This window comes from Dreissena polymorpha, chromosome 3 (genome assembly GCF_020536995.1).
Source record: "Dreissena polymorpha isolate Duluth1 chromosome 3, UMN_Dpol_1.0, whole genome shotgun sequence".
Taxonomy (NCBI): domain Eukaryota; kingdom Metazoa; phylum Mollusca; class Bivalvia; order Myida; family Dreissenidae; genus Dreissena; species Dreissena polymorpha.
The window spans coordinates 100,245,082-100,267,485 of NC_068357.1; the positions used below are offsets into that span (position 1 = coordinate 100,245,082).

The 22,404-nt window shown below is 35.8% G+C and overlaps 1 protein-coding gene across 6 annotated transcripts in view; it reads right to left on the minus strand.

Annotated features, from left to right (window-relative positions):
- Positions 1 to 4,169: 4,169 nt before the first annotated feature.
- LOC127870751 (dipeptidyl peptidase 3-like) overlaps positions 4,170 to 22,404 on the minus strand; it is a 28,111-nt gene continuing 9,876 nt past the window's right edge. For all 6 annotated transcript variants that reach the window (XM_052413200.1, XM_052413201.1, XM_052413205.1 and 3 more), the window contains 15 exons: positions 19,522 to 19,611; positions 18,526 to 18,663; positions 17,426 to 17,582; positions 16,805 to 16,953; positions 15,405 to 15,535; positions 14,870 to 14,928; positions 13,576 to 13,770; positions 12,290 to 12,393; positions 11,495 to 11,587; positions 10,859 to 10,921; positions 10,214 to 10,338; positions 9,109 to 9,243; positions 8,466 to 8,628; positions 6,530 to 6,695; positions 4,170 to 4,694 (listed from right to left, as the gene is read on the minus strand). In XM_052413200.1, coding sequence (XP_052269160.1) covers positions 4,537 to 4,694; positions 6,530 to 6,695; positions 8,466 to 8,628; positions 9,109 to 9,243; positions 10,214 to 10,338; positions 10,859 to 10,921; positions 11,495 to 11,587; positions 12,290 to 12,393; positions 13,576 to 13,770; positions 14,870 to 14,928; positions 15,405 to 15,535; positions 16,805 to 16,953; positions 17,426 to 17,582; positions 18,526 to 18,663; positions 19,522 to 19,611 — 1,926 coding nt within the window. In that variant the 3' untranslated portion in view covers positions 4,170 to 4,536. The remainder of the gene's footprint in view (positions 4,695 to 6,529; positions 6,696 to 8,465; positions 8,629 to 9,108; positions 9,244 to 10,213; positions 10,339 to 10,858; positions 10,922 to 11,494; positions 11,588 to 12,289; positions 12,394 to 13,575; positions 13,771 to 14,869; positions 14,929 to 15,404; positions 15,536 to 16,804; positions 16,954 to 17,425; positions 17,583 to 18,525; positions 18,664 to 19,521; positions 19,612 to 22,404) is intronic.

A 22,404-nucleotide genomic window follows, 5' to 3' on the forward strand; every position in this document is an offset into this window, starting at 1 on the left:
CTGTACCGGGAACAACCGGGACGGCACCTTAGCTCCACCGGGGCCCAAACACACCCCGGCAAAGCTACGGCAACGCCCCGGTGGAGCCCCGGTGAATGCCGGCAGAGTCCCTTTATAGCTACGTTACATAAGTAAACCGGTGCTCTGACGGTACCGTCCCGGTTGTTCCCGGTGCAGTCCCGGTTGTTTCCAGTGCCAAGCCGGTTATTGCCGGTCCTTCCCGGTAACTCCTGGTTCATCCCGGAGGTATTAAACATTTTAATACTTTCCCGGTGGAGCCCCGGTTGTCCCCGGGCATAACCCCGGTGAGTGCCTGCGTAGTCAGGGGTTCCACTGGCCCAAAAAAAGTTGTCGCCACTTTTTCGCGGCGTGAATACTGTCGGTTATTCCACCTTATTAATAAGAACAATCATTTTAAGAAACCTTACTACATTAATGTCATTGACTATATTATCACTTTAAAAGTATGTTATTTCATATAAAAAACAATAAGTACCTTCATAAGTCATACCTTCATAAGTATTAATAAGCTTTATTTGTATATAAATAACATTTTTTTCAACTTGATAAACAACACAGATAACCAAAATAATATAATAATGTTAACAGCAATGTATTAAACAGTATGCTGCATAAATGTTTCGAAATTATTTAAACATAAAATCACACCAATGTTCATCATTTGAAAGGGAATCAGAAAATAAAGCATCTCACTTCAAATTGTTTAACAGTTATATTTGGTCATTTGGACATAATATACATCAGCTTCTGTTGTTAGCAAGTTTTCTGTTAGCGGTGGATGATTTCTGGGTTCAATTAAATGACTGTTGTTCACGCATTTTTCCTGACAGAAAGGCCCAGATAATTGCCACAATCCATTCTAGTTGCCTGAAATAACATAAAACATATTTTTACAAACTATCAACATCAAACCAACACATAAATGTCCCTATCTTTAAATGTCCGAATTTAACATATCCGAAATATAGTACATCGAGTGAATGTTTTATATTTAATTCAGAAATTGTTGTTATCTTAATCAATTTATATCCTTCCCAGAACATTACAATAATGAATCAGAAATGCTCACAAATACCTGTTGAAACAAGTTTTTATTTGTTGATGTGGAGTAATTAAAATTTATATGCTTTTGCCAGCCCCATGGTTTTGATTTTAACAAAGAAATAGCGGCCCTAATAATGATTATAATTATTGATCGTCGTGACAGTTTGTCCCCGTGTTACTTAACTTATTGCTCAATATCATAAAGGAGCCGTTAATCCGATAATAACCCCCATAAAACTTGACAATAGCAGTAAAAACACCGTTTGTAACACTTACACACTTCGGTGATTTCTAATGCACTCTGCACTGTAGGTCGCTTACATCGTCGTAAATCAATATTTACAACTGACAGACGCTGGCCGCTAATGCTCGGTCGCGTGCTTTCGACTCGCAGTACATTTTTGGATAGGATTTTACCGATTTTTTTTTATTCGCCACTTTTAAAAAATTGGAGCCACATTTAAAAATTTAGCGCCATTTGGCGCCAATGGCGATCGACAGCGGAACCCCTGGTAGTGACGGTTTACCGGGGCTCTGCCGGCTTTCACCGGGTTCAACCTTTTCGTTTGGATGTTGATGCGCACAGTGAAGCACGGTATCTTTTGCATTGGGAAATGGCAGTCTGCAGTAACTGCAAACTGCATGTGATATGTCCTGAAATGGATACAGAATCTTCGTTGAGCAACCTATACATTATATTTGTACTTCGTTGCGCAACCAATACATACTCTGTGCGAAACCTTTACATAAAGCGACTTGTAATTTTCTTCGAAACAAAGCATTTGAATAATTAAAATATATGTTCGTAACCTGTTTTGTACTTTAAAATGTGTAATGTACACTGAATCAAAGTAAAATGTAGTTTCATTTAATTTAAGTTACCGTAATTGGCTATTTTAACAGAATAACCACCTTATGCATTGCTTCAAATCAAAATATTTCGATTTTAGCTCAAAATAAACTTAAAGGTTGCAACTACGCGCATTTGTTATTAGTTTGTTATTAAAAATAAGTACCTACCATTACTGGATGTTCCGTTCTTTAATCCATAACCACCAGAAAATATGAAACTCGCCTGATTAAGTAGTGTATTTACAACATGTTTTCGTAGTAAAACATATACCCGACGTCGTAGCGAAACGGACTACGCTTTGACCTCGTCAGCCCCCAGTGAGGAGGGAGGGGTGGAGTGAAGAGGGGTGTATAGTGTGGGGGTGTGGACATTTTTAAAAAAAATGTAAAAAAAAAAATCGGGGGTGGGGGGGGAGGGGATTCTTGGGTGCAATGGTTGGACGGTATTTCAAAAATAATAAAAATAAATATTTGTGTTTTTTAACTGTTTCAAAAAAAAATTGGGGGTGGGTGAGGGTGTGGTGGTCATTTGTGAGATGATCTTAAAAAAAATGAGGGGGGGGGGGAGGATTCGGGGGGGGGGAGGGCACGGGGGATGGTTTGGGAGGAGTCTATTGTGGTATGTCAGGTAAGAGTAGTTTTGTCAAAGTATCAATCAAATCTAATCATAAATAAAGAAGTTATGGCAATTTCAGCAAAATTTAATAATTTGACCTTGAGAGTCAAGGTCATTCAAAGGTCAAGGTAAAATTCAACTTGCCAGGTACAGTAACCTCATGATAGCATGAAAGTATTTGAAGTTTGAAAGCAATAGCCTTGATACTTTAGAAGTAAAGTGGATCGAAACACAAAATTTAACCATATATTCAAAGTTACTAAGTCAAAAAAGGGCCATAATTCCGTAAAAATGACAACCAGAGTTATGCAATTTGTCCTTTTACTGTACCCTTATGATAGTTTGCGAGTGTTCCAAGTATGAAAGCAATATCTATGATACTTTAGGGGTAAAGTGGACCAAAACATAAAACTTAACCAAATTTTCAATTTTCTAAGTATAAAAAGGGCACATAATTCTGTCAAAATGCCAGTCAGAGTTACATAACTTTGCCTGCACAGTCCCCTTATGATAGTTAATAAGTGTTGCAAGTATGAAAGCAATAACTTTGATACTGTAGGAATAAAGTGGACCTAAACACAAAACTTAACTAAAATTTTCAATTTTCTAAGTATAAAAAGGGCACATAATTCTGTCAAAATGCACGCCAGAATTATCTAACTTTGCCTGCCCAGTCCCATCATGATAGTAAGTTAGTGTACTAAGTTTGAATGCAACAGCATTGATACTTTCTGAAAAAAGTGGACCTAAACGCAAAACTTAACCGGACGCCGACGCCAACGCCGACGCCAAGGTGATGAAAATAGCTCATAATTTTTTTTCAAAAAATAGATGAGCTAAAAATCATAACTTGACAGCCAGCTAGGGGGGTCCGGGCCCCTGGGCCCAGTGCCTGGGTACGGGCCTGATTTACACATATAACATAGTTTGCAAGTAAACAACAAACTATAAAATTTAAACGCATATATTTTAACAAACAATAAAATGAATTGAAGTAAGAAATCAAAATTACCAGTTCTGCACTAAAAACCCATGTACAATATGTTCTACAATCACACATTCGACATGTACATCCATGCTCAAGCTATCGGCTATTTTTTTGAAAGCGAACGTGCAATGTGAAAAAAATTAAACAATAAAACACAATAACGCAATAAAAAGGGATTCTGCTTATACATGTCGAGGTGCTAAGAAGCTGTTGCACGATTCGGAGAGAAACGCTTCCAGGTTTGTGTGAGACGAGGATGTCGAAATGGAGATGCTTTGAATGGTAGATTTGTGACTTATAATGGCTGTTTGATTTTTTTAGGCTCTTTTAATTTTCAGATACTACCAGTGGAAGCAACACTTGTGTTTTTTTCGACCACAGGTGGTAAGCGTGTGGCTATGATATTAATTAGTGAAAAAATCATTTTGAATGAAAAATTATCACATAATAACTAAAAATCAACTTCTCTGAACTTCCACGAACTTGGTCTTATAAAACGCAAAAATGAATTTCCTTTTTCGAAATGTAAGTATCTTGCAATATGCTGGGTCAAATTTTAAGAAATAACATAATACACAACTCGCGGACGCACAGACTGCAGGACGGATGATAAAACTGAAATGCTCGAAAAGATGGATAATAGTCGACTAAAAATATAGATATTTTATTCAAAAAGAGAAAGAAAAAAATGCTACATAGTGATAAGAGCAACAGAATACGGTAAAAACCGTTCAAACAAGACACTCAAAGACAAACGTTTATATCCTCAGTACATATTGTTATCTTTAAACTGAAAGTTAAGACATCGACAAAATCGACAACTAGTTAGAACCATTTCCAAAGAATATTATGCTTTAAAATTCATGATTGCATAGGAACTTCTCAAAATATTGTCTAAACAAACAAATTTGTACGCTGTCACAGACAGTGGCAAAAAATAACCCGTATATGTCGTTTTTTAGGCAAGTTAAATGCATCTGATATGCGAATTTCCGTGTTAAAGGACGCCCGATCACTATCGCTCACTTTCCATAGTGTCGTCAAAGTGGTGCCTATCCTGAAGCCATAGTTCTTCTATGATTTCGTCAACGTTGGAACCGAGAAACCTGTCCATGAACGACTGAACCATGCCTTCTGGGGATGCCTCGTATGATTTCAGCGCCACATTGTCAACTAAGGAAATGTAAAGGCATATAAAATCAATTTATTACTGCAACAAAACGCACCTCTAAATCCAATATGTTATAAAAAAATTAAAGTAAATATCATGAATAGCATAAGCATAATTTGAAAGATTTATAAATGTTTATTAAAATTCTCCACTTAATATGCTCAATTAAAATCATAACAACTAGAAGGTAAGAATATCAGTTTTAAACTAAATAAATATTGATAATACATATACATGCAAATCTATGAAACAAATCAAAGAGATGAATAATAACTGATATAAGTGTTTTCATAGCCCACATCTTGGTAATTAAGTTATGGTGTCACCAAAATTTCTTTAAACAAGTGTTCCCCCCCCCCCCCCCCCCCCCCCCCCCCCCCGAAATAGGGCTTTGACCTAGTGACCCCAATTTCAATTGTACTGTCCAAGGCCAATGCACATGTGAAGTATCAAGCCAATTGGTCAATTCGTTGATGAGTTATTGATCGGAAACAATTTTCACACTTATTGTGACAGTGACCTTGACATTTGACCTAGTGACCCCAATTTTAATAGGGCTCATCTACTGTCCAAGGCCAATACACATGAGAAGTATTAAGCCATTCGGTGAATCATTGACAAGTTATTGATCAGAAACAATTTCACACTTAGTGTGTAACACTGAACTTGACCTTTGACCTAGTGGCCCCAATTTCAATGGGGGTCATCTACTATCCAAGGCAAATGCACATGTGAAGTATCAAGCCAATCTGTTGATTGGTTGACTCGTTATTGATCGAAAATGATTTTCACACTTAGTGTGTAACAGTGACCTTGACCTTTGACCTAGTGACCCCAGTTTCAATAGAGGTAATCTACTGTCCAAGGCCAATGCACATGGAATGTATGAAGCCAATCGGTGAATCAGTTGAAGAGTTATTGATCAGAAACTATTGTACTCTAAATGTGTAACAGTGACCTTGACCTTTGACCTAATGACCCCAATTTTAATAGGGGTAATCTGCTGTTCAAGGCCAATACACATATGTTCAAAATCAAGCCAATCTGTCAATTGGTTTACAAGTTATTGATCAGAAACGATTTTCACTCGGAGTGCGATAGCGACCTTGACCTTTGACCTAGTGACCCCAATTTCAACAGAGGTCATCTTCTGTCCAATGCCAATGCATATGTGAGTATCAATCCAATCGCCCAATTGGTTGGCGGGTAATTGATAGGAAACAATTTTCACACTTAGTGTGATAGGTACCTTCACCTTTGACCTAGTGATCCTTATTTAAATAGGGGTCATCTACTGTCCAAGGCCAATGCGCATGTGAAATACCAAGCAAATCGGTCTATTGGTTGGTGAGTTATTGATCGGAAACGAACTGGTCTACCGACATTCAGATTGGTCTACTGACACACAGCCAGCAAAACAATATACCCTTCTTCTTCTTTTAAAGCTTGAGAAATAGACTGGACATAAACGTGTTAAGAGGAGAAAGATTGAACAGACAAACAATGCAGCAACTATATGTAACCAGAAGCTTTTTGGGGGGAACATAATACATTCTGCTCATAAGATACTTGTATTGATCTCCTTTTTTACATAAAATATGCAAACAGTTCTAGTTGCAAAATTAACTGAACCTGACATTGTGTTTCAATATTAGAATAAGAAGCATTTTTGAATTAGACCAGATAAAAATAATGTGACCGAAAATTTCTGAAATATTAAAAGTTTAAACTTGCATCTATACATATAATGCATATGAAAGATAATTTTTTATTATATATACAATTCTCTTTTTATGTCCTCAAAGCTGCCAACAAAATATCATCAACTTCACATCACCTTCATCTATCACAGTATTATGCTGCACTAAAATCTTGCGCGGCGTTCTATGAGCAACAACAATCTCTCGTAGTGACAGGAACTTAATGTCTCCGTCGTCGGTCACTTCAGAATAGTGATCATACAATTTCTTGCCCTCCTCAAAGTCGCCAGTGGATCGGTACACCTGCGGATAGTAACAGGACATTTGCAATGGAAACATTTCTGAATAACTCCTCTCAAACAAGAGGGCCTGAAAGGCCCAAAGTCGCTCACCTGAGATAACAAGATATTATTGGGACAAATCTTCTGACCAAGTTTCATAAAGATCGGAAAATAAATCTGGTCTCTAGAGTGTTAACAAGGTTTTACTAAAGCCATATAAGGAAAAATGCCCCGCCCCCTGGCAGCCATGTTTTTTAACCAACCTGCATCATTTTTGATCTTGTCCAAGATATTATTTGGATGAATCTTCTGACCAAGTTTCATGAAAATCGGACAGTAAATGTGGCCTCTAGAGTGTTAACAAGATTTTACCATAGCCATATATAGCCATATAAGGAAAAATGCCCCGCCTCTTTTCAGCCATGTTTTTCAAGCAAAGGTTACCATTTTCAATCTCATCCAAGATATCATTGGGACATATCTTATGACCAAGTTTCATGAAGATCGGAAAATAAATGTGGCCTCTAGAGTGTTAACAAGGTTTTACTATAGCCATATAAGGAAAAATGCCCCGCCCCATGGCGGCCATGTTTTTCAACCAACCAGCATCATTTTCGAACTCATCCAAGATATTATTGGGATGAATCTTCTGACCAAGTTTCATGAAGATTGGACAATAAATGTGGCCTCTAGAGTGTTAACAAGATTTTACTATAGCCATAGCCATATAAGGAAAAATGCCCCGCCCCATGGCGGCCATGTTTTTCAACCAACCAGCATCATTTTCGAACTCATCCAAGATATCATTGGGACAAATCTTCTGACCAAGTTTCATGAAGATTGGAAAATAAATGTGGCCTCTAGAGTGTTAACAAGGTTATACTAACGCCATATAAGAAAAAATGCCCCGCCCCCTGGTGGCCATGTTTTTCAACCAGCCAGCACCATTTTCCAACTCATCCAAGATATTATTGGGATGAATCTTCTGACCAAGTTTCATGAAGATTGGAAATAAATGTGGCCTCTAGAGTGTTAACAAGATTTTACTATAGCCATATAAGGAAAAATGCCCCGCCCCTTGGCATTCATGTTTTTCAAGCAAAGGTTACCATTTTTGAACTCATCAAAGATATCTTTGGGACAAATCTTTTGACCAAGTTTCATGAAGATCGGAAAATAAATGTGGCCTCTAGAGTGTTAGTAAGGTTTTACTATAGCCATATAAGTAAAAATGCCCCGCCCCCTGGGGGCCATGTTTTTCAACCAACCAAAACCATTTTCGAACTCTTCCAAGATAATATTGGGTTGAATCTTCTGACTAAGATTCATAAAAATCGGACAATAAATGTGGCCGCTAGAGTGTTAACAAGATTTTACTATAGCCATATATAGCCATATAAGGAAAAATGCCCCTTACCCTTGGTAGCCATGTTTTTCAAGCAAACTTGACCATTTTCGAACTCATCCAAGATATTATTAAGACCAATCTTCTGACCAAATTTCATGAAGATTGGACAATAAATGTGGCCTCTAGAGTGTTAACAAGGCAAATGTTGACGACGGACGACGCACAAAAGGCGATTACAAAAGCTCATCATGAGCACGTTGTGCTCAGGTCAGCTAAAAAGGGGTAAACGTTGTGCTAATTGAAGTAATTTACATTTCACAAATGCTTATTTGGATTGATCTCAACATACATTTTATTGGCAAAAGATATTTTGTATCAGCATATTAGTAGAATTCTTTGAAAAAGGTTTTATCAATAAAATGCTAAAAATCTTTTTTTAAATACCTGGAGTTTCCTGAGGAAGTTTCCAATAGCAGGTTTTGCTACAGTCAGTATCTTCTGGCGGTCCATTCGAATCACAAGGTCTGGTTTGCCGTCGCTACCTGTGATCTCAGAGATCTCCAATAAGCCTTGGCCTGCCTCCAAGAGCACGCGTAGTATCACAAACCTGAAGACAACAACTACCCATGTTAAACAGCTAGAAGTTTTGTTTAGTATAAATACATATAGACCATGATTACCACCAAACGGTCACTGGCTTTTATAAAATACAATCAGTAACTTTTATAATTATATGTCACAGAAAGATTTATTAATTTCAATAACATTCAAAATTCCAAAATGGCAAAATACTTTACAGAGTTGCATAATATAGGAACAGCAAACAACTCCATTATGCTCTTTTTATTATATACGATAAAATTGAAGACAAACTGCCCACCAAGGGGCCCATAAATGTATGCCCATTATCATGAACTGTGTTAATATCAATGCAACTTTATTGGGCTATGTTTAACCTAAACTTTAAGAAAAGCAGTCCAATAATTCTATGAAACCAATGAACATATATTTCAATGCAGACAACTTTTAATGAACCCCATCCTAAAAATTACATGATAAAGGATACTGCTAAAAGCTAAACACACACCGTGCGTTCATATGGGCCTGTCGCCATGTGGTTGTCTCCGGCGTGTAGAACTCCAGTGATACCAGACCAAGCCGTGCCAAGGTCAACCAATCAACGTATACCACGTCATCACCGTCATGCTCATGGCCAAAGATCCTGCAGAAAGCATACTTAAAAATTTGATGTTCTTACCACAAACTGTTTACAAAAAATTGTAGTATAAATAGAATAATATGATCTGATTGGTTTTAGAAAGCATCATAATGGCTCGACAAACCTCGCCATGTAGACCTCTCTTATCTTACCTTATCTTATCTCACAACTTATCTGATAAAATACAGTAAAAAAGACACACGCATGATATTTTCAATATGTTATACTGCATAGTTTAGCATGTGCATCTTAAACTAAAACAAGATGTGTTTGTGAAACACTATGTCCCCTCAACATATTTGACCTTTGACCTTGAAGGATAACCTTGACCTTTCACCACTCAAAATGTGCAGCTTCGTGAGATACACATGAATGCCAAATATCAAGTTGCTATCTTCAATATTGCAAAAGTTATGGCAAATGTTAATGTTTGACTCAAACAAACCAACAAACAAACAGACAGGGCAAAAACAATATGTACCCCAGTATAGACTGGGGGACATAAAAATACAATACCATAAAGACAAATATTAAGCATGTTAACATTATAATCATAATTCTCTCAAAGGACAAAAAAATGAAGTGTGCTTCAAAGGATATCAACCACTAGAGCTGGGCAAATTATGCAAATTAGAAAAGTGCAAAATTGCTATCTACAGTAGCTTAAAGAACAGGGACCAATACAAACCTTTCATATTCTATTGTATACCTTGGAACATCCTTAATGTCTATCAGAAACATTACCAGGCAGCATACATGAGAATGTTATTGGCATCTATCATGAACATCGCAACGCCAGTCTCTCTGACCTTACACAAGTGTACGGTTAGTTTACCTGATAATGTTGTCGGTGAATATCATGAAAACCATGAATAAGGCCAGGAAAGTGTAACCGAGTATATCGTTGGTCTTTATCATGTAAATGGTGACATATTCTGTGCAGCACTCCTCATACAAGGCCAAAATGGTCTACCTGAGTATGTCCTCGTTGTCTATCATGTACAGGGCAACACACTCCGCTCGGCACTCCTCATACGAGGCCCCGATGGTTGGAAACTTTGTATCCCATGTCTCGCCGGGTTTGTACCAACTCCTGATCTGAATTTTATGTTGCAAAAGTATAGATTCTTGTAGATTGATACTGTTTAAAGGGTTGTTTAACTTTCTTTAGTCTTAGGGTTGGGCTCAAGTTAAATGAAATAGTAAATGTTACTATTTTCATTATATCTTAAGGGACTTTAAATTGTCTTAAACTAATATGGATATCCACACACACCGATTTTTACACATAAAAAACTAGAATACATCTAATCAACTTGCTTAATTACATGTATAGTAATAGAGCCCGTAACAGTCACTGACGCAGCAGACATACCCAAAAGTGCCGGACTGTCGGACCTGACCGACGTTTTTAAGACAGGTCCGATTGAAAATGCTATGTGCATGCACATCAAACACTTCTTCCTATGCAAGTAAATAAGTTTTTTACATGGACCAGTCATTAAAATAATGATGCTTAGAATGTATACTTCTCCAGTAATTGTAATTATTGTGATGTTAAAATAATATATCTCCCCTATAGTACTAAGGGCACCTGATCCCAGGTGATTATTCCTACCTCTTCTCCGGTCTCAGTATGCCGTACAGTGTTGATGTCAAAGTTCAGGTTACCATCAAAGTCCTGGGATTCCAAACAATAATAACAATATTTTATCATACTCCAGTGAGGCAAAAATGTACATCTATAGATAAGAAATATTAAGGTAATGAGATGCCAGATGTGACGGCTAGTCTTTTTCACTTATGCTCATGATATGTTGTAAATTCAAGGAACAGTAGAATTGATCATGATAGTCTCATTTTGAACAGCACATACAAACAAATGTAGGCCGTCCGCAAATGTAAACTAATTTTTGACCCGGCTTGACCCATATTCAAACTTGACCTAGACATCATCTAGATACAACTTGTGACCAAGTTTGGTGAAGATCGGATGAAATTTTGGGGCAGACAGACAGACCGACAGACAGATCGACAAAGTGACTCCTATATAGCCCCCATTACCAATGGTAATGGGGATATAATGAAGGGAGTCACTGAAAATAGTAAAGTAAAAGTGAACACTACATATTTACAGTAGCCTAAAGTTTTTCCAGATTTTAAATAATTAATAAGAGTTAAGAAATCAACTGATTTAAGTGAATATAATGGTCAATTAAACAAAACCAAACATTAAAAAATCCAGGATATGCACCTCAGAAAACAATTTCCCACTGCCGTGACCGTACAGCTCGTGCAAGCCCACATGCAGCTCAAGGGTGTGCAAACTCATTTTGAAAAACAGATCCTGCAAGCAACAAACGAAGATCGAAAAATATTCTCGTGGCAACAGGGTCCAGATAATCAAAGCTAATAAACAGAAGAAAATGTCTGAGAGTAATAACAACATCATTCAATTTCGGATAAACACCATTTCACAAAAGTCTGACAACTGATTATCTTTTGGGTGTTTATTTAAATCTCATATTTTAAATGTGTGAATGTAATAGGCAACATGAACAGGATTTATGCTTCTTTTGATATTAGTTCAGCTTATACATGTACATCGTCAATTGCACATGTTTATCAATTTTTGTGATTGCCCGTGACAAAATGCTTCTATGGGGGATGCTGGTACACATTTCATGAAACCAAGTGACACCAGGAAATATGGCATGCATGTTTATACAGCCCCTGCATTTATCTAATAAGAAGATAAGCAGTGCTGATACTGTAAGTATAGTTTTGACCCAACTATGATATTTGCACTTCCTCTTAATGTTCCTTATCATTATTGGCCTTTATGATAGACCAGTATGATTCCCTTCAAAACTAAGACATTAATATCCCAAATTTACAAATATTGTCATCTCTTATATACTTAGAGCGTAACAAAGAACAATAAACTTGTCGATTGGCACAAAACACTTTTGCCTGTGTGACATGTGATTTCGTAGCTTTTTCATTTAAAACTATAAGTTTCATTATTTGTATAAGGAAATATGCATGCCTTGTCTCTGTCATCAATAAATGTTACTTTATTAGGAGATTCAATCTTGATTTTGTTGAAAAACATGGTGTTTTTGAAGCCGTCATCTTGCCGTATATCACCGTCTGAAGGATAACAAGTTTATTATTGTGAAACATAAAATATTTAGACATAACTAATAAATATGTGATTTACAAATGTTATCAATAGTTTGGACTGCATTAAAACAAAAAAATTAACACTTAACAACTAGTTGAAAAAGTTATTGATGTTTTTCTTCCTCTTCCTTTGGAAAACAAACAAAGAACATGGCATGGCAGGTTTTCAACATTTAAGTTGTTAATTAATTGCACAATCCCATTCTAGATGTGCATGAAAGCTACCAACATAAAATTTAGATCAATACTCTGTATGAACTCCACTTAGTAAGCCAAAAAGCTTGTCCATGTTTAAGACAGTGTTCTTGATGCTAACCTAACTGTTCCCAAAGGGAATCACAAGTTATACATGTTAGCTACCAGTAAGAAAAAAAATCAGCACAAAATCTCAATTCATGCACTTACAGTGACCTTGACCTCATCAGAGAGGAACAAAATGAACACCCATGCTTTGTTTGCATTTAAGCACCAAACATACCAAATTAAAATGTAATACCTTTATCCAAACTCATTTTATTCACCAGGAACCAATTTTTTATTTTCAGGGACATTGACCTTAACTCAACAAGCCCCATATACATATACAATCTTAGATAAGTCTCCGTATAAGATTGATATATTCTTCAGTTTCAGGAAGACTTGTAAGTTAAAACTTAAATTATTGACTGAATACAGCCTGTTCAATGATTTTCTATTTCAACTACATGTAACCTTGACCTTTACCAGAATGGCCCAAAATGCAATCCATGCTAGATCGTAATGTTAGCTAACTAAGCACAAACTGCAGAAAAATACCTTCATTTAAAATGTTTCTCTTTTAAGCAAGTTACCTTTACCTTGATTCGACATGTTTCAGGTGAACACCAAGTGAGGTATCTTTACAAGCATGCTAGTATCCAATTTTTCTATAGATAAATACATGCTAATTGTTGTTAATTCAACAGACATTGCCTGTTTGACACCATAAGCCCGCCAAAATAAGTAGCAAAGCGAGCTTGTATAAATATTGTAAGTTGAGAAGTGTGCATTTCCTTCGTCCGAGAACTTTGTGAAAACAGACAGACAGGTATATGTGCATATTGAATCAACTTCACCAGCGGAGTAATTAAACATTTCTTTAATTAAAGTTCTCAATGGTGATAATCTTACAGTTTGGAATGTTTGCACCACCAGGAACCCAGGACGCTCCATACGCGAGCAGATCGACCAACATTGTATCTGGTTTAAGGAATTGATCCATCTCGTATTCAGCCGGCCACGGTAGGTTCTTTAACAGCCTCTCAGTGTTGTTGACAAGTACCTCGTATTTAGCGCTCATTTCTTTATTCACAAAACCCACAAAAGCTGCAAAAAACACAAAGTGTTTCATTTCCTGACTACCATACAATTATTAATTCTACATTTTGTTGACATGAGACATGAACAAACAGATGGATTGAAATTTTGATAACAACTCTTGAAAAGAAATTTATATATTTATATTTTGATTGAAATGAAGGAAAGCTAGACAAGAAATCCCATTGTAAGAAAATTCACTTAATATAAATAGAAAAAAATGCAAGTAACAAACTGATGGTATATATCACACAATCTCTTTCTTAAAGGCTTATAATATGATTATATAAAATATTTGTGATATTCGTTAAGTGAATTTTACTTCTTGATCTTGTAGAACTAATTTGAAATTTTCCCCAAAAAATGTATGACCGACGTCCACCTTTTATTTCGAAATGAATTGACTGCATTGTCTGGAAGTCGCTAAGCACAAACGGACAAGTGAAAATCGACAGAAATTGACTAAATCACACAAGTCCTTGAAAAAAAACAAGTAATGAAAATGAAACTTTGCCATTCTTGGGACAGTTGGTGTTCAATTAGCTTTATACAGATCAACATCTGAACAATAGTCATTGAAAAATATAGTAAAAGAAGGTCATCTGTATATCTTGTGTGAAATTTCTGTTCAACTATCCTTTAGAAAACAGCTTTCGTAAATTTGCAAAGACAAATTTAATCTGTGAGTACCTAATGAGTATATTTGGTGATTTTATTTTCCCTATAGTTTAAGTTTGGTTATCATTCAATGTTCAAACAAATATTACAATAACAAATATGAGGTCAGGTGTGTGGGTGTGTTGATAGTGTGCATAGATGACATACATGGAAGATTTAAAGATTTTTAGGAAAGACATTGCTGTTAGAAGAAACAAATCATTTTAAGTCAAGATCAAAATAAGGTAAGATGATCAAAATCAATGAGAGTACTCATAAATTACATCCATGAACGTATGAAAGCTTTATAGAAAAGCGGTATTGATGTCAAACATGATTAGATCCAAGATGTCAAAGAAACCATTATTACATGTGCACATAAACATACATAGCAATATTATACTATGGGCAACCATCATTAGTCCTTCAAAGAATTTATTTCATGTGTTACCTTCAAATTCCCCACGAACACCGAATGGGTCCTTGTAACACTCCAGGAATGCAATAAACCTGTTGTTGTACAACACATAGTGTTAGTCATTACTAAATCCATAAGATCATTTTAAAAGGATTAATTATTAAATTGTAAATATTGTTTCAAAACTGCAAAACATAAAAAAGTCCAAATGAGATTTCATGGTTATACTGGTGGCAAATTCACACAATTTTCCTTAATTGAATTTGAAAGTGTTGTTGTTGTGGTCATTAAAAGATATGTTTAAAGATAAATAAGGACCTGTTTACTACCAGTTAAGTTTTATTTTATGTAAAACTTATGATTTTTACTGATCAGTCAAGATTTAATTATAAGTTGTTTCTTCTCAACAAATGTTGTTGTCCTGCTACAACATTTTTCCCACGATTCAATGCTATTTATATTGTGTGTCTGATACTGTAATGTAAAGAAGACACAATGAACAGTTTCATCTCAAATCTTGATATGTACAACAATTTCACACAAAATAACACACGAGTCCCATACTCACGTTTCCACTGCGGGACTCTTGTTCTTGATCCAGATTCTGGACATGTCCTTGTGTGAGGGGACAGACCCCATGGTGAAGCTGGCAATATACCCATCCATCATTAGAGATTCCGTCTCATTGGTTGCAAACTCCTGTAGTAATATATTGACAGTGCATTTTTGATTAACACAAAATGTGTTTACATCTTTCACCTCTATAACAGTGTAAGGGCTTTTCTAAATATCTGCCTTAATGTTAAAACATTTTACCATTTTTTAAAGTTGTCCGTTTTAAATATTTTAACATAAATTGATGCGAAAATCCTTGAATTTGATACAATTATCAGTGTCCAATGTCAGCAAAAAGTATTAAGTAAATAAGCAGATTTTGGCTTTCATATCAAAGTTTATTGCAGTTTGAAAATCCAAAAGCAATTTTTCTCCAAATTTGAACAAAAATTGATTGGACTTATTGTTATAATTTAGAAGAAGTACATCATGAGGATATACTTCATATTGACCCTTTCTTAATTTAAGTAGACAATGTTTATTATTTTCTTTTAAATTCTTCAGACCGATGTTTCAATATACAGGGCATAATTATGTTTATTTAATTCTATATAATATTGTTATATTATGTATTACTTCAATTTACTTGTATGTGTTTGTGTATTAACAGGTGGTTCGCATGTTTGAAAACACATTTATTGAAACCAAATACACACAATATACTGGTAGTCAGAAGCTAAAATGAAATTAATTTTCCCGTTTATTGAAACTATTTAGAGTGAAAATCCATTAATTTCATTTTTGCTAAATTGCATCAAAAGCCTTCAGCCTTGGCATTGGAAAAGTTCTGAGAACACTCTCTGAGTCATATTATATTATATGATTATATTACTACAGGATTCGAACTTAGACACCATATTCACGAAACAATTGTAGGCAACTGCAGATATATTTAAACAATTAAAACAAGACCTGTGTTTGTGAAACACAATCATACTCCATTTTGAAGCCTCACAGCAGCTATTTGAGATAAAACTATAAGGTAAAAGGCCCAAACTACGCCAAAATTTAATGGACCGGAATGAAACTTAGACTCCATCTGTAAGTCATGTAGGTAGACTCACACACCAAAAATTAGCTCAAAAATATCTGAAAGCGTTTCGTAAAAAAACTAAAAAAACGGTTAATATAGTAAAATTATTTAGGTCAAAGGCCAATAACTTTGCCAAAAAACAATTGAAAAGAACAAACTCACACTTCATCTGTAAGTCATGTAGGTAAACACACATACCAAAAATCAGATGAATATCTGAAAGCGTTGCGTAAAAAAACTCAGGAAACAGAATGCTGGACGGACTGACGGATGGACACTGCGTCTGCGATATGCCGAAAAACCCGGTACATTAAAACTACCTTCGCTTTTTCAAAGCAGGTGACAACTTTAGCAAGCAGCTTAGAGTAGTCTCCCCTGGTGACATGGAATGTGACTGGTGTGTCTGCTCCCTCCGCTGTGAACTCATGGCTGCCTAGCAGCCTTTCATCACACCCAGGAATAATGCCATCTGTAAATTCAAACAAACAGGACATTTTCATATTTGTTTGATACACGACAATATCCATGCCAACATTCAACACATGTACATAACAAGAGATGTGTTTGTCATAAACACAATGCCCCCTACTGCTCCGCTTTGAAGCCACATCTTTGACCTTGAAGGATGACCTTGACCTTTCACCACTCAAAATGTGCAGCTCCATGAGATACACATGCATGCCAAATATCAAGTTGCTATCTTCAATATTGCAAAAGTTATGGCCAATGTTAAAGTTTTCGGACGGAAGCACAGACTGACGGACTGACGGACAGTTTAACTGCTTTATGTCACCCTAACAGAGGCATAAAAAAGTGTAAAGGCTAGAAGACATGTAAAGCACAAGTTTACATTACACCTAGATTTTCCCTCTATAAATGGATTTAGTTGAAGGATAAAGCACCAGTCACCAGTTGTACACCACACCATAACATAATTTTACCCCCCGTCTCTGACGATGCAAGACGTATCTCGTACTCTTGCAAAGACTTCTTGATCAGCCTCGTGTTGAACGCGGACAAGTTCTTGGACAGCATGAACTCTTGTGCAAGTTTAGCATCGTCCATATCACAGTTAAAGGAGTAGTAAGTGGATGTACCCTGCAATGTACATAACCTGTAATAAATATTGTTACCACAGACAAACTGGGGTTAGGACAATTTTGACTAGTTGAAAAATAAACGAATACATATTTTGAATACAACATAAACCATGCTTTTTATCCTTGATAAATGTAATGCAACTAATAAATATCTTAAGAGTTTAGTTCATCTGGATATATGTCTGTTGCACGAAAATGTTCCCAAAATCTGCTTGGTGAATGAGAGTAATTTTGGGAAGAAATACTTTTAACTCCTCAGGTGCACACATGCTAATATGATCAAAGCAGTTTCATCATCTAGCTATTTAATTTTTTAGATACAAGCGCTAAAGAAAAACATGTCGTAGAAACATGTTAATTTTTTCAGGTTTTGTTTGTTTCCATGATGAGAGAAAAATCTGCAGACAACATTGCCATCCAAGACTACACTCTGAACACACCCAAGCAGGCAATTCATTGTGGATAGACCTCCTTTAACCAACTAACAAACCAAGGATTTATTCACTAAAGAAATCACCCTTTTAATTATATGTCAATTTTTTATAAAAGAAAAAGAATAATGCACCAAACTTTTAAGATTTAACTGTCTTTTAGGTCATTGGCACTGTTCTCAGTATGTCAATGGTTGAACAAAACTCGTTATTGCAAATAGTGCGTTATTTTAGAACATTCCAAATATTAAAGAAAAATATATTCCAACACTTGTATTCATATTTCATTATAATAATCCATTCTAACCCAACAAATACCGTAAATTATACGTTGTATTTTAATATCACTGCTTTCAAAATACCAAGGCGCTTGGGTCATTGAATTGAATGAAGCAATTAAGTAATAGTCACCAGACAAACAGAGATTTGTTTTGCATTCCGTTATTAAATTAATAGAAACGCATTAGATGCAGACAGACATAAGAACAAGAATGACAATTTTTTTGTTACCTTTGGACCCAGTCCGAACTCGCGATGTCGTTCCTCGAGCGAGTATATTCGGTATGAAATGGAGTTCCACAGCCCTGCTATCCCCTCTATATCACTCTTTCCTGCTTCACTTGCTAACACTAGACGCTCAAATTTTTCCTAAAAGCAGATATCATATTCAATTTTCATTCTGGAATGTCTACAATAAGGCATCGGATTATTTATTAAAGCAGAAAGATGTTGCATTCAGTTATGTCATGTTAATTCACACTTTAGTGTACCATAACTTACTGCTGATTCATTATTATTTGTTCGAGATTTAATTTGATTGATTTTGTGGGTAGACCAATCCATGAATGTAAGATCCCAACGAACAATTATTCCCCACATTAAAATTGTGTAAGACTGAGTTACCGTATGCAGGAAATACATTATTATCAAACAATTTCCAAAAACATTGTGTGTTTGATTGGCAGTCCAGATAAATCCAGATATAACACAAATGGTAGTAAAATACACTGAATACTAAACTGACTCTAATACTTACATGTAACTGACTCTAATACTTAACTGACTGTAATACTTATCTGACTCTAATACTTAACTGACTCTAATACTTAACTGACTCTAATACATAACTCCACAAATTTATATTTCAACAAAAAATTTATTTGTTAAAAAACCCACGAAATTTAATAACAAAAAATAAAGTATTACTGATCTTTCATTTACCAACTATAAATATTACCGGATTTTATTATGTTATTAAATACATTAAAAAATTTGTTCTTATAAAAAAAATACAATCTGTCAAGTGTGCTCTCAATTAAGCATGATTACTAATCTTCAATTTTGATGTATTACAGAAACTTAGCAGTAATAATATGGTATGCATATGTTAATATGAGCTATTTGCGTTTACATCTAATGATCTATGGACAATAACATCACTCTTAATGAAACCCCGTAACAAGACAAACACATGTTTTTTATAATCTTAAAACCTGTGCCACTTACCTTTGGAAAGTTTGGTATAAACTTGATATTTCCATATGACGCGTAATTCCCAAAGTTCATATAGAACCCAGCCACATAGATCCTGAAGGCCTGTAACACACAATCATGCATTGACAATATAGTTGTCAACAGTTTCAATTTTGCTTATATGTATGTTGGGTAAGACCAAGATAACTCTGCGTACCCCTAAGACTACACTCTGTAAATGTCAAAGATGACACTCAGACTCTGTACATGTCCAAGACTTTCCTCTGTACATGTCCAGGACTTCACTCCAAGAAACATTTTTACATGTTCAAGACTACATTCTGTACATAAACAAGACTACACTCTATACAAGTCAGAGACTACATTCTATTCATGTTCAAGACTACACTCTGTACATAAACAAGACTACACTCTATACATGTGAGAGAGTACACTCTATACATGTTCAAGACTACACTCTGTACATAAACAAGACTACACTCTATACATGTGAGAGAGTACACTCTATACATGTTCAAGACTACACTCTGTACATAAACAAGTCTACACTCTATACAAGTCAGAGACAACACTCTATACATGTTCAAGACTACATTCTGTACATAAACAAGACTACACTCTATACAAGTCAGAGACTACACTCTATACATGTTCAAGACTACACTCTGTACATGTTAGAGACTACACTCTGTACATGTTAGAGACTACACTCTATACATGTTAGAGACTACACTCTAAACATGTCAGAGACTACACTCTATACAAGTCAGAGACTACATTCTATACATGTTCAAGACTACACTCTGTACATAAACAAGACTACACCCTGTACATTAACAAGACTACACTCTATACAAGTCAGAGACTACATTCTGTTCATGTTCAAGACTACACTCTGTACATAAACAAGACTACACTCTGTACATTAACAAGACTACACTCTATACAAGTCAGAGACTACATTCTATACATGTTCAAGACTACACTCTGTATATTAACAAGACTACACTCTATACATAATAGAGACTACACTCTATACATGTTCAAGACTACATTCTGTACATGTTCAATACTACACTCTGTACATGTCAAAGACTACACTCTATACATGCCCAAGGCTTTATATACCTTAGACTACACTATGTGCATACCCAGGCCAACACTCTGTACATGTCAAAGACTACACTCTATGCATGTTCAAGGCTTTATATACATTAGACTACACTATGTGCATACCCAGGCCAACACTCTGTACATGTCAAAGACTACACTCTATACATGTTCAAGACTACACTCTGCACATGTTCAAGACTTCACTCTATACATGTTCAAGACTACACTCTGCACATGTTCAAGACTACACTCTGTACATGTCAAAGACTATGCTCTATACATGTTCAAGGCTTTATATACCTTAGACTACACTATGTGCATACCCAGGCCAACACTCTGTACATAAATAAGACTACACTCTGTACATGTTCAAGGCTTTATATACCTTAGACTACACTATGTGCATACCCAGGCCAACACTCTGTACATGTCAAAGACTACACTCTATACATGTTCAAGGCTTTATATACCTTAGACTACACTATAAGCATACGCAGGCCAACACTCAGTACATAAATAAGACTACACTCTAAACATAAACAAGACAACACTCTATTCATGTTCAAGGTTACACTCTGAACATGTTCAAGACTACACTCTGCACATGTTCAAGACTTCACTCTATACATGTTCAAGACTACACTCTGCACATGTTCAAGACTTCACTCTATACATGTTCAAGACTACACTCTGCACATGTTCAAGACTTCACTCTATACGTGTCCAAGACTACCTGCTGTACATATCCAAGACTAGACTTTGCACGTGTTCAATACATGTTCAACATGTATTTGCACATGCACATGTTCAATACTACACTTAACACATGTCAAAAACTAAACTCTGTACATGTTCAAGGCTAGAATCTGTACATGTCCAAGCCTGCACTCTGCACATGTCCAAGACTACACTCTGCACATGTCCAGGAATATACTCTGTATATGTCCAAGACTACAATATGTACATGTCCAATACTACACGCTGCACATGTGGAAGACTACACTTTGTACAAGCCCAAGAGTACATGCTGTACATGACCAAGCCTACATGCTAAACATACAAAAGCCTTCACTCTGTACATGCGTAGAAATACACTTTTAACATACCAAAGACTACAGTAAGCATATACCAAAGACAACTGCCTGCACTTATCGAATTCAACAATCTGCACATATCAAAGACAACACTCTCCAAATATCAAAGACATGACTCTGCACATATCAAAGACAACACTTTGCACATATCAAAGACAACTCTCTGCACTTATCAAATTCAACACTCTGCACATATCAAAGACAACACTTTGCACATATCAAAGTCAACACTCCGCACTTATAAAAAAACAACACTTTGCACATATCAAAGTCAACACTTATAAAAGACAACAATCTGCACATATCAAAGACAACACTCTGCACTTATAAAAGACAACAACCTGCACATATCAAACACAACAATCTGCACTTATAAAATAAAATTCAACACTCTGCACATATCATATTCAACACTCTGCACTTATAAAAGACAACACTCTGCACTACTATCAAATTTAACACTCTGCACTAATAGCAAATTCAACACTCTGCACATATCATAGACAAAACTCTGCACATTCCGAAGAATTCACTCTGCGCATATCAAAGTCAACATTCTGCACTTATCAAATTCAACACTCTGCACATGTCAAAGACAACACCCTGCACATTCCCAAGAATTCACTCAGCACATATCAAAGTTAACACCCTTCACATATCAAAGACAACACTCTGCAGATATCAAAGT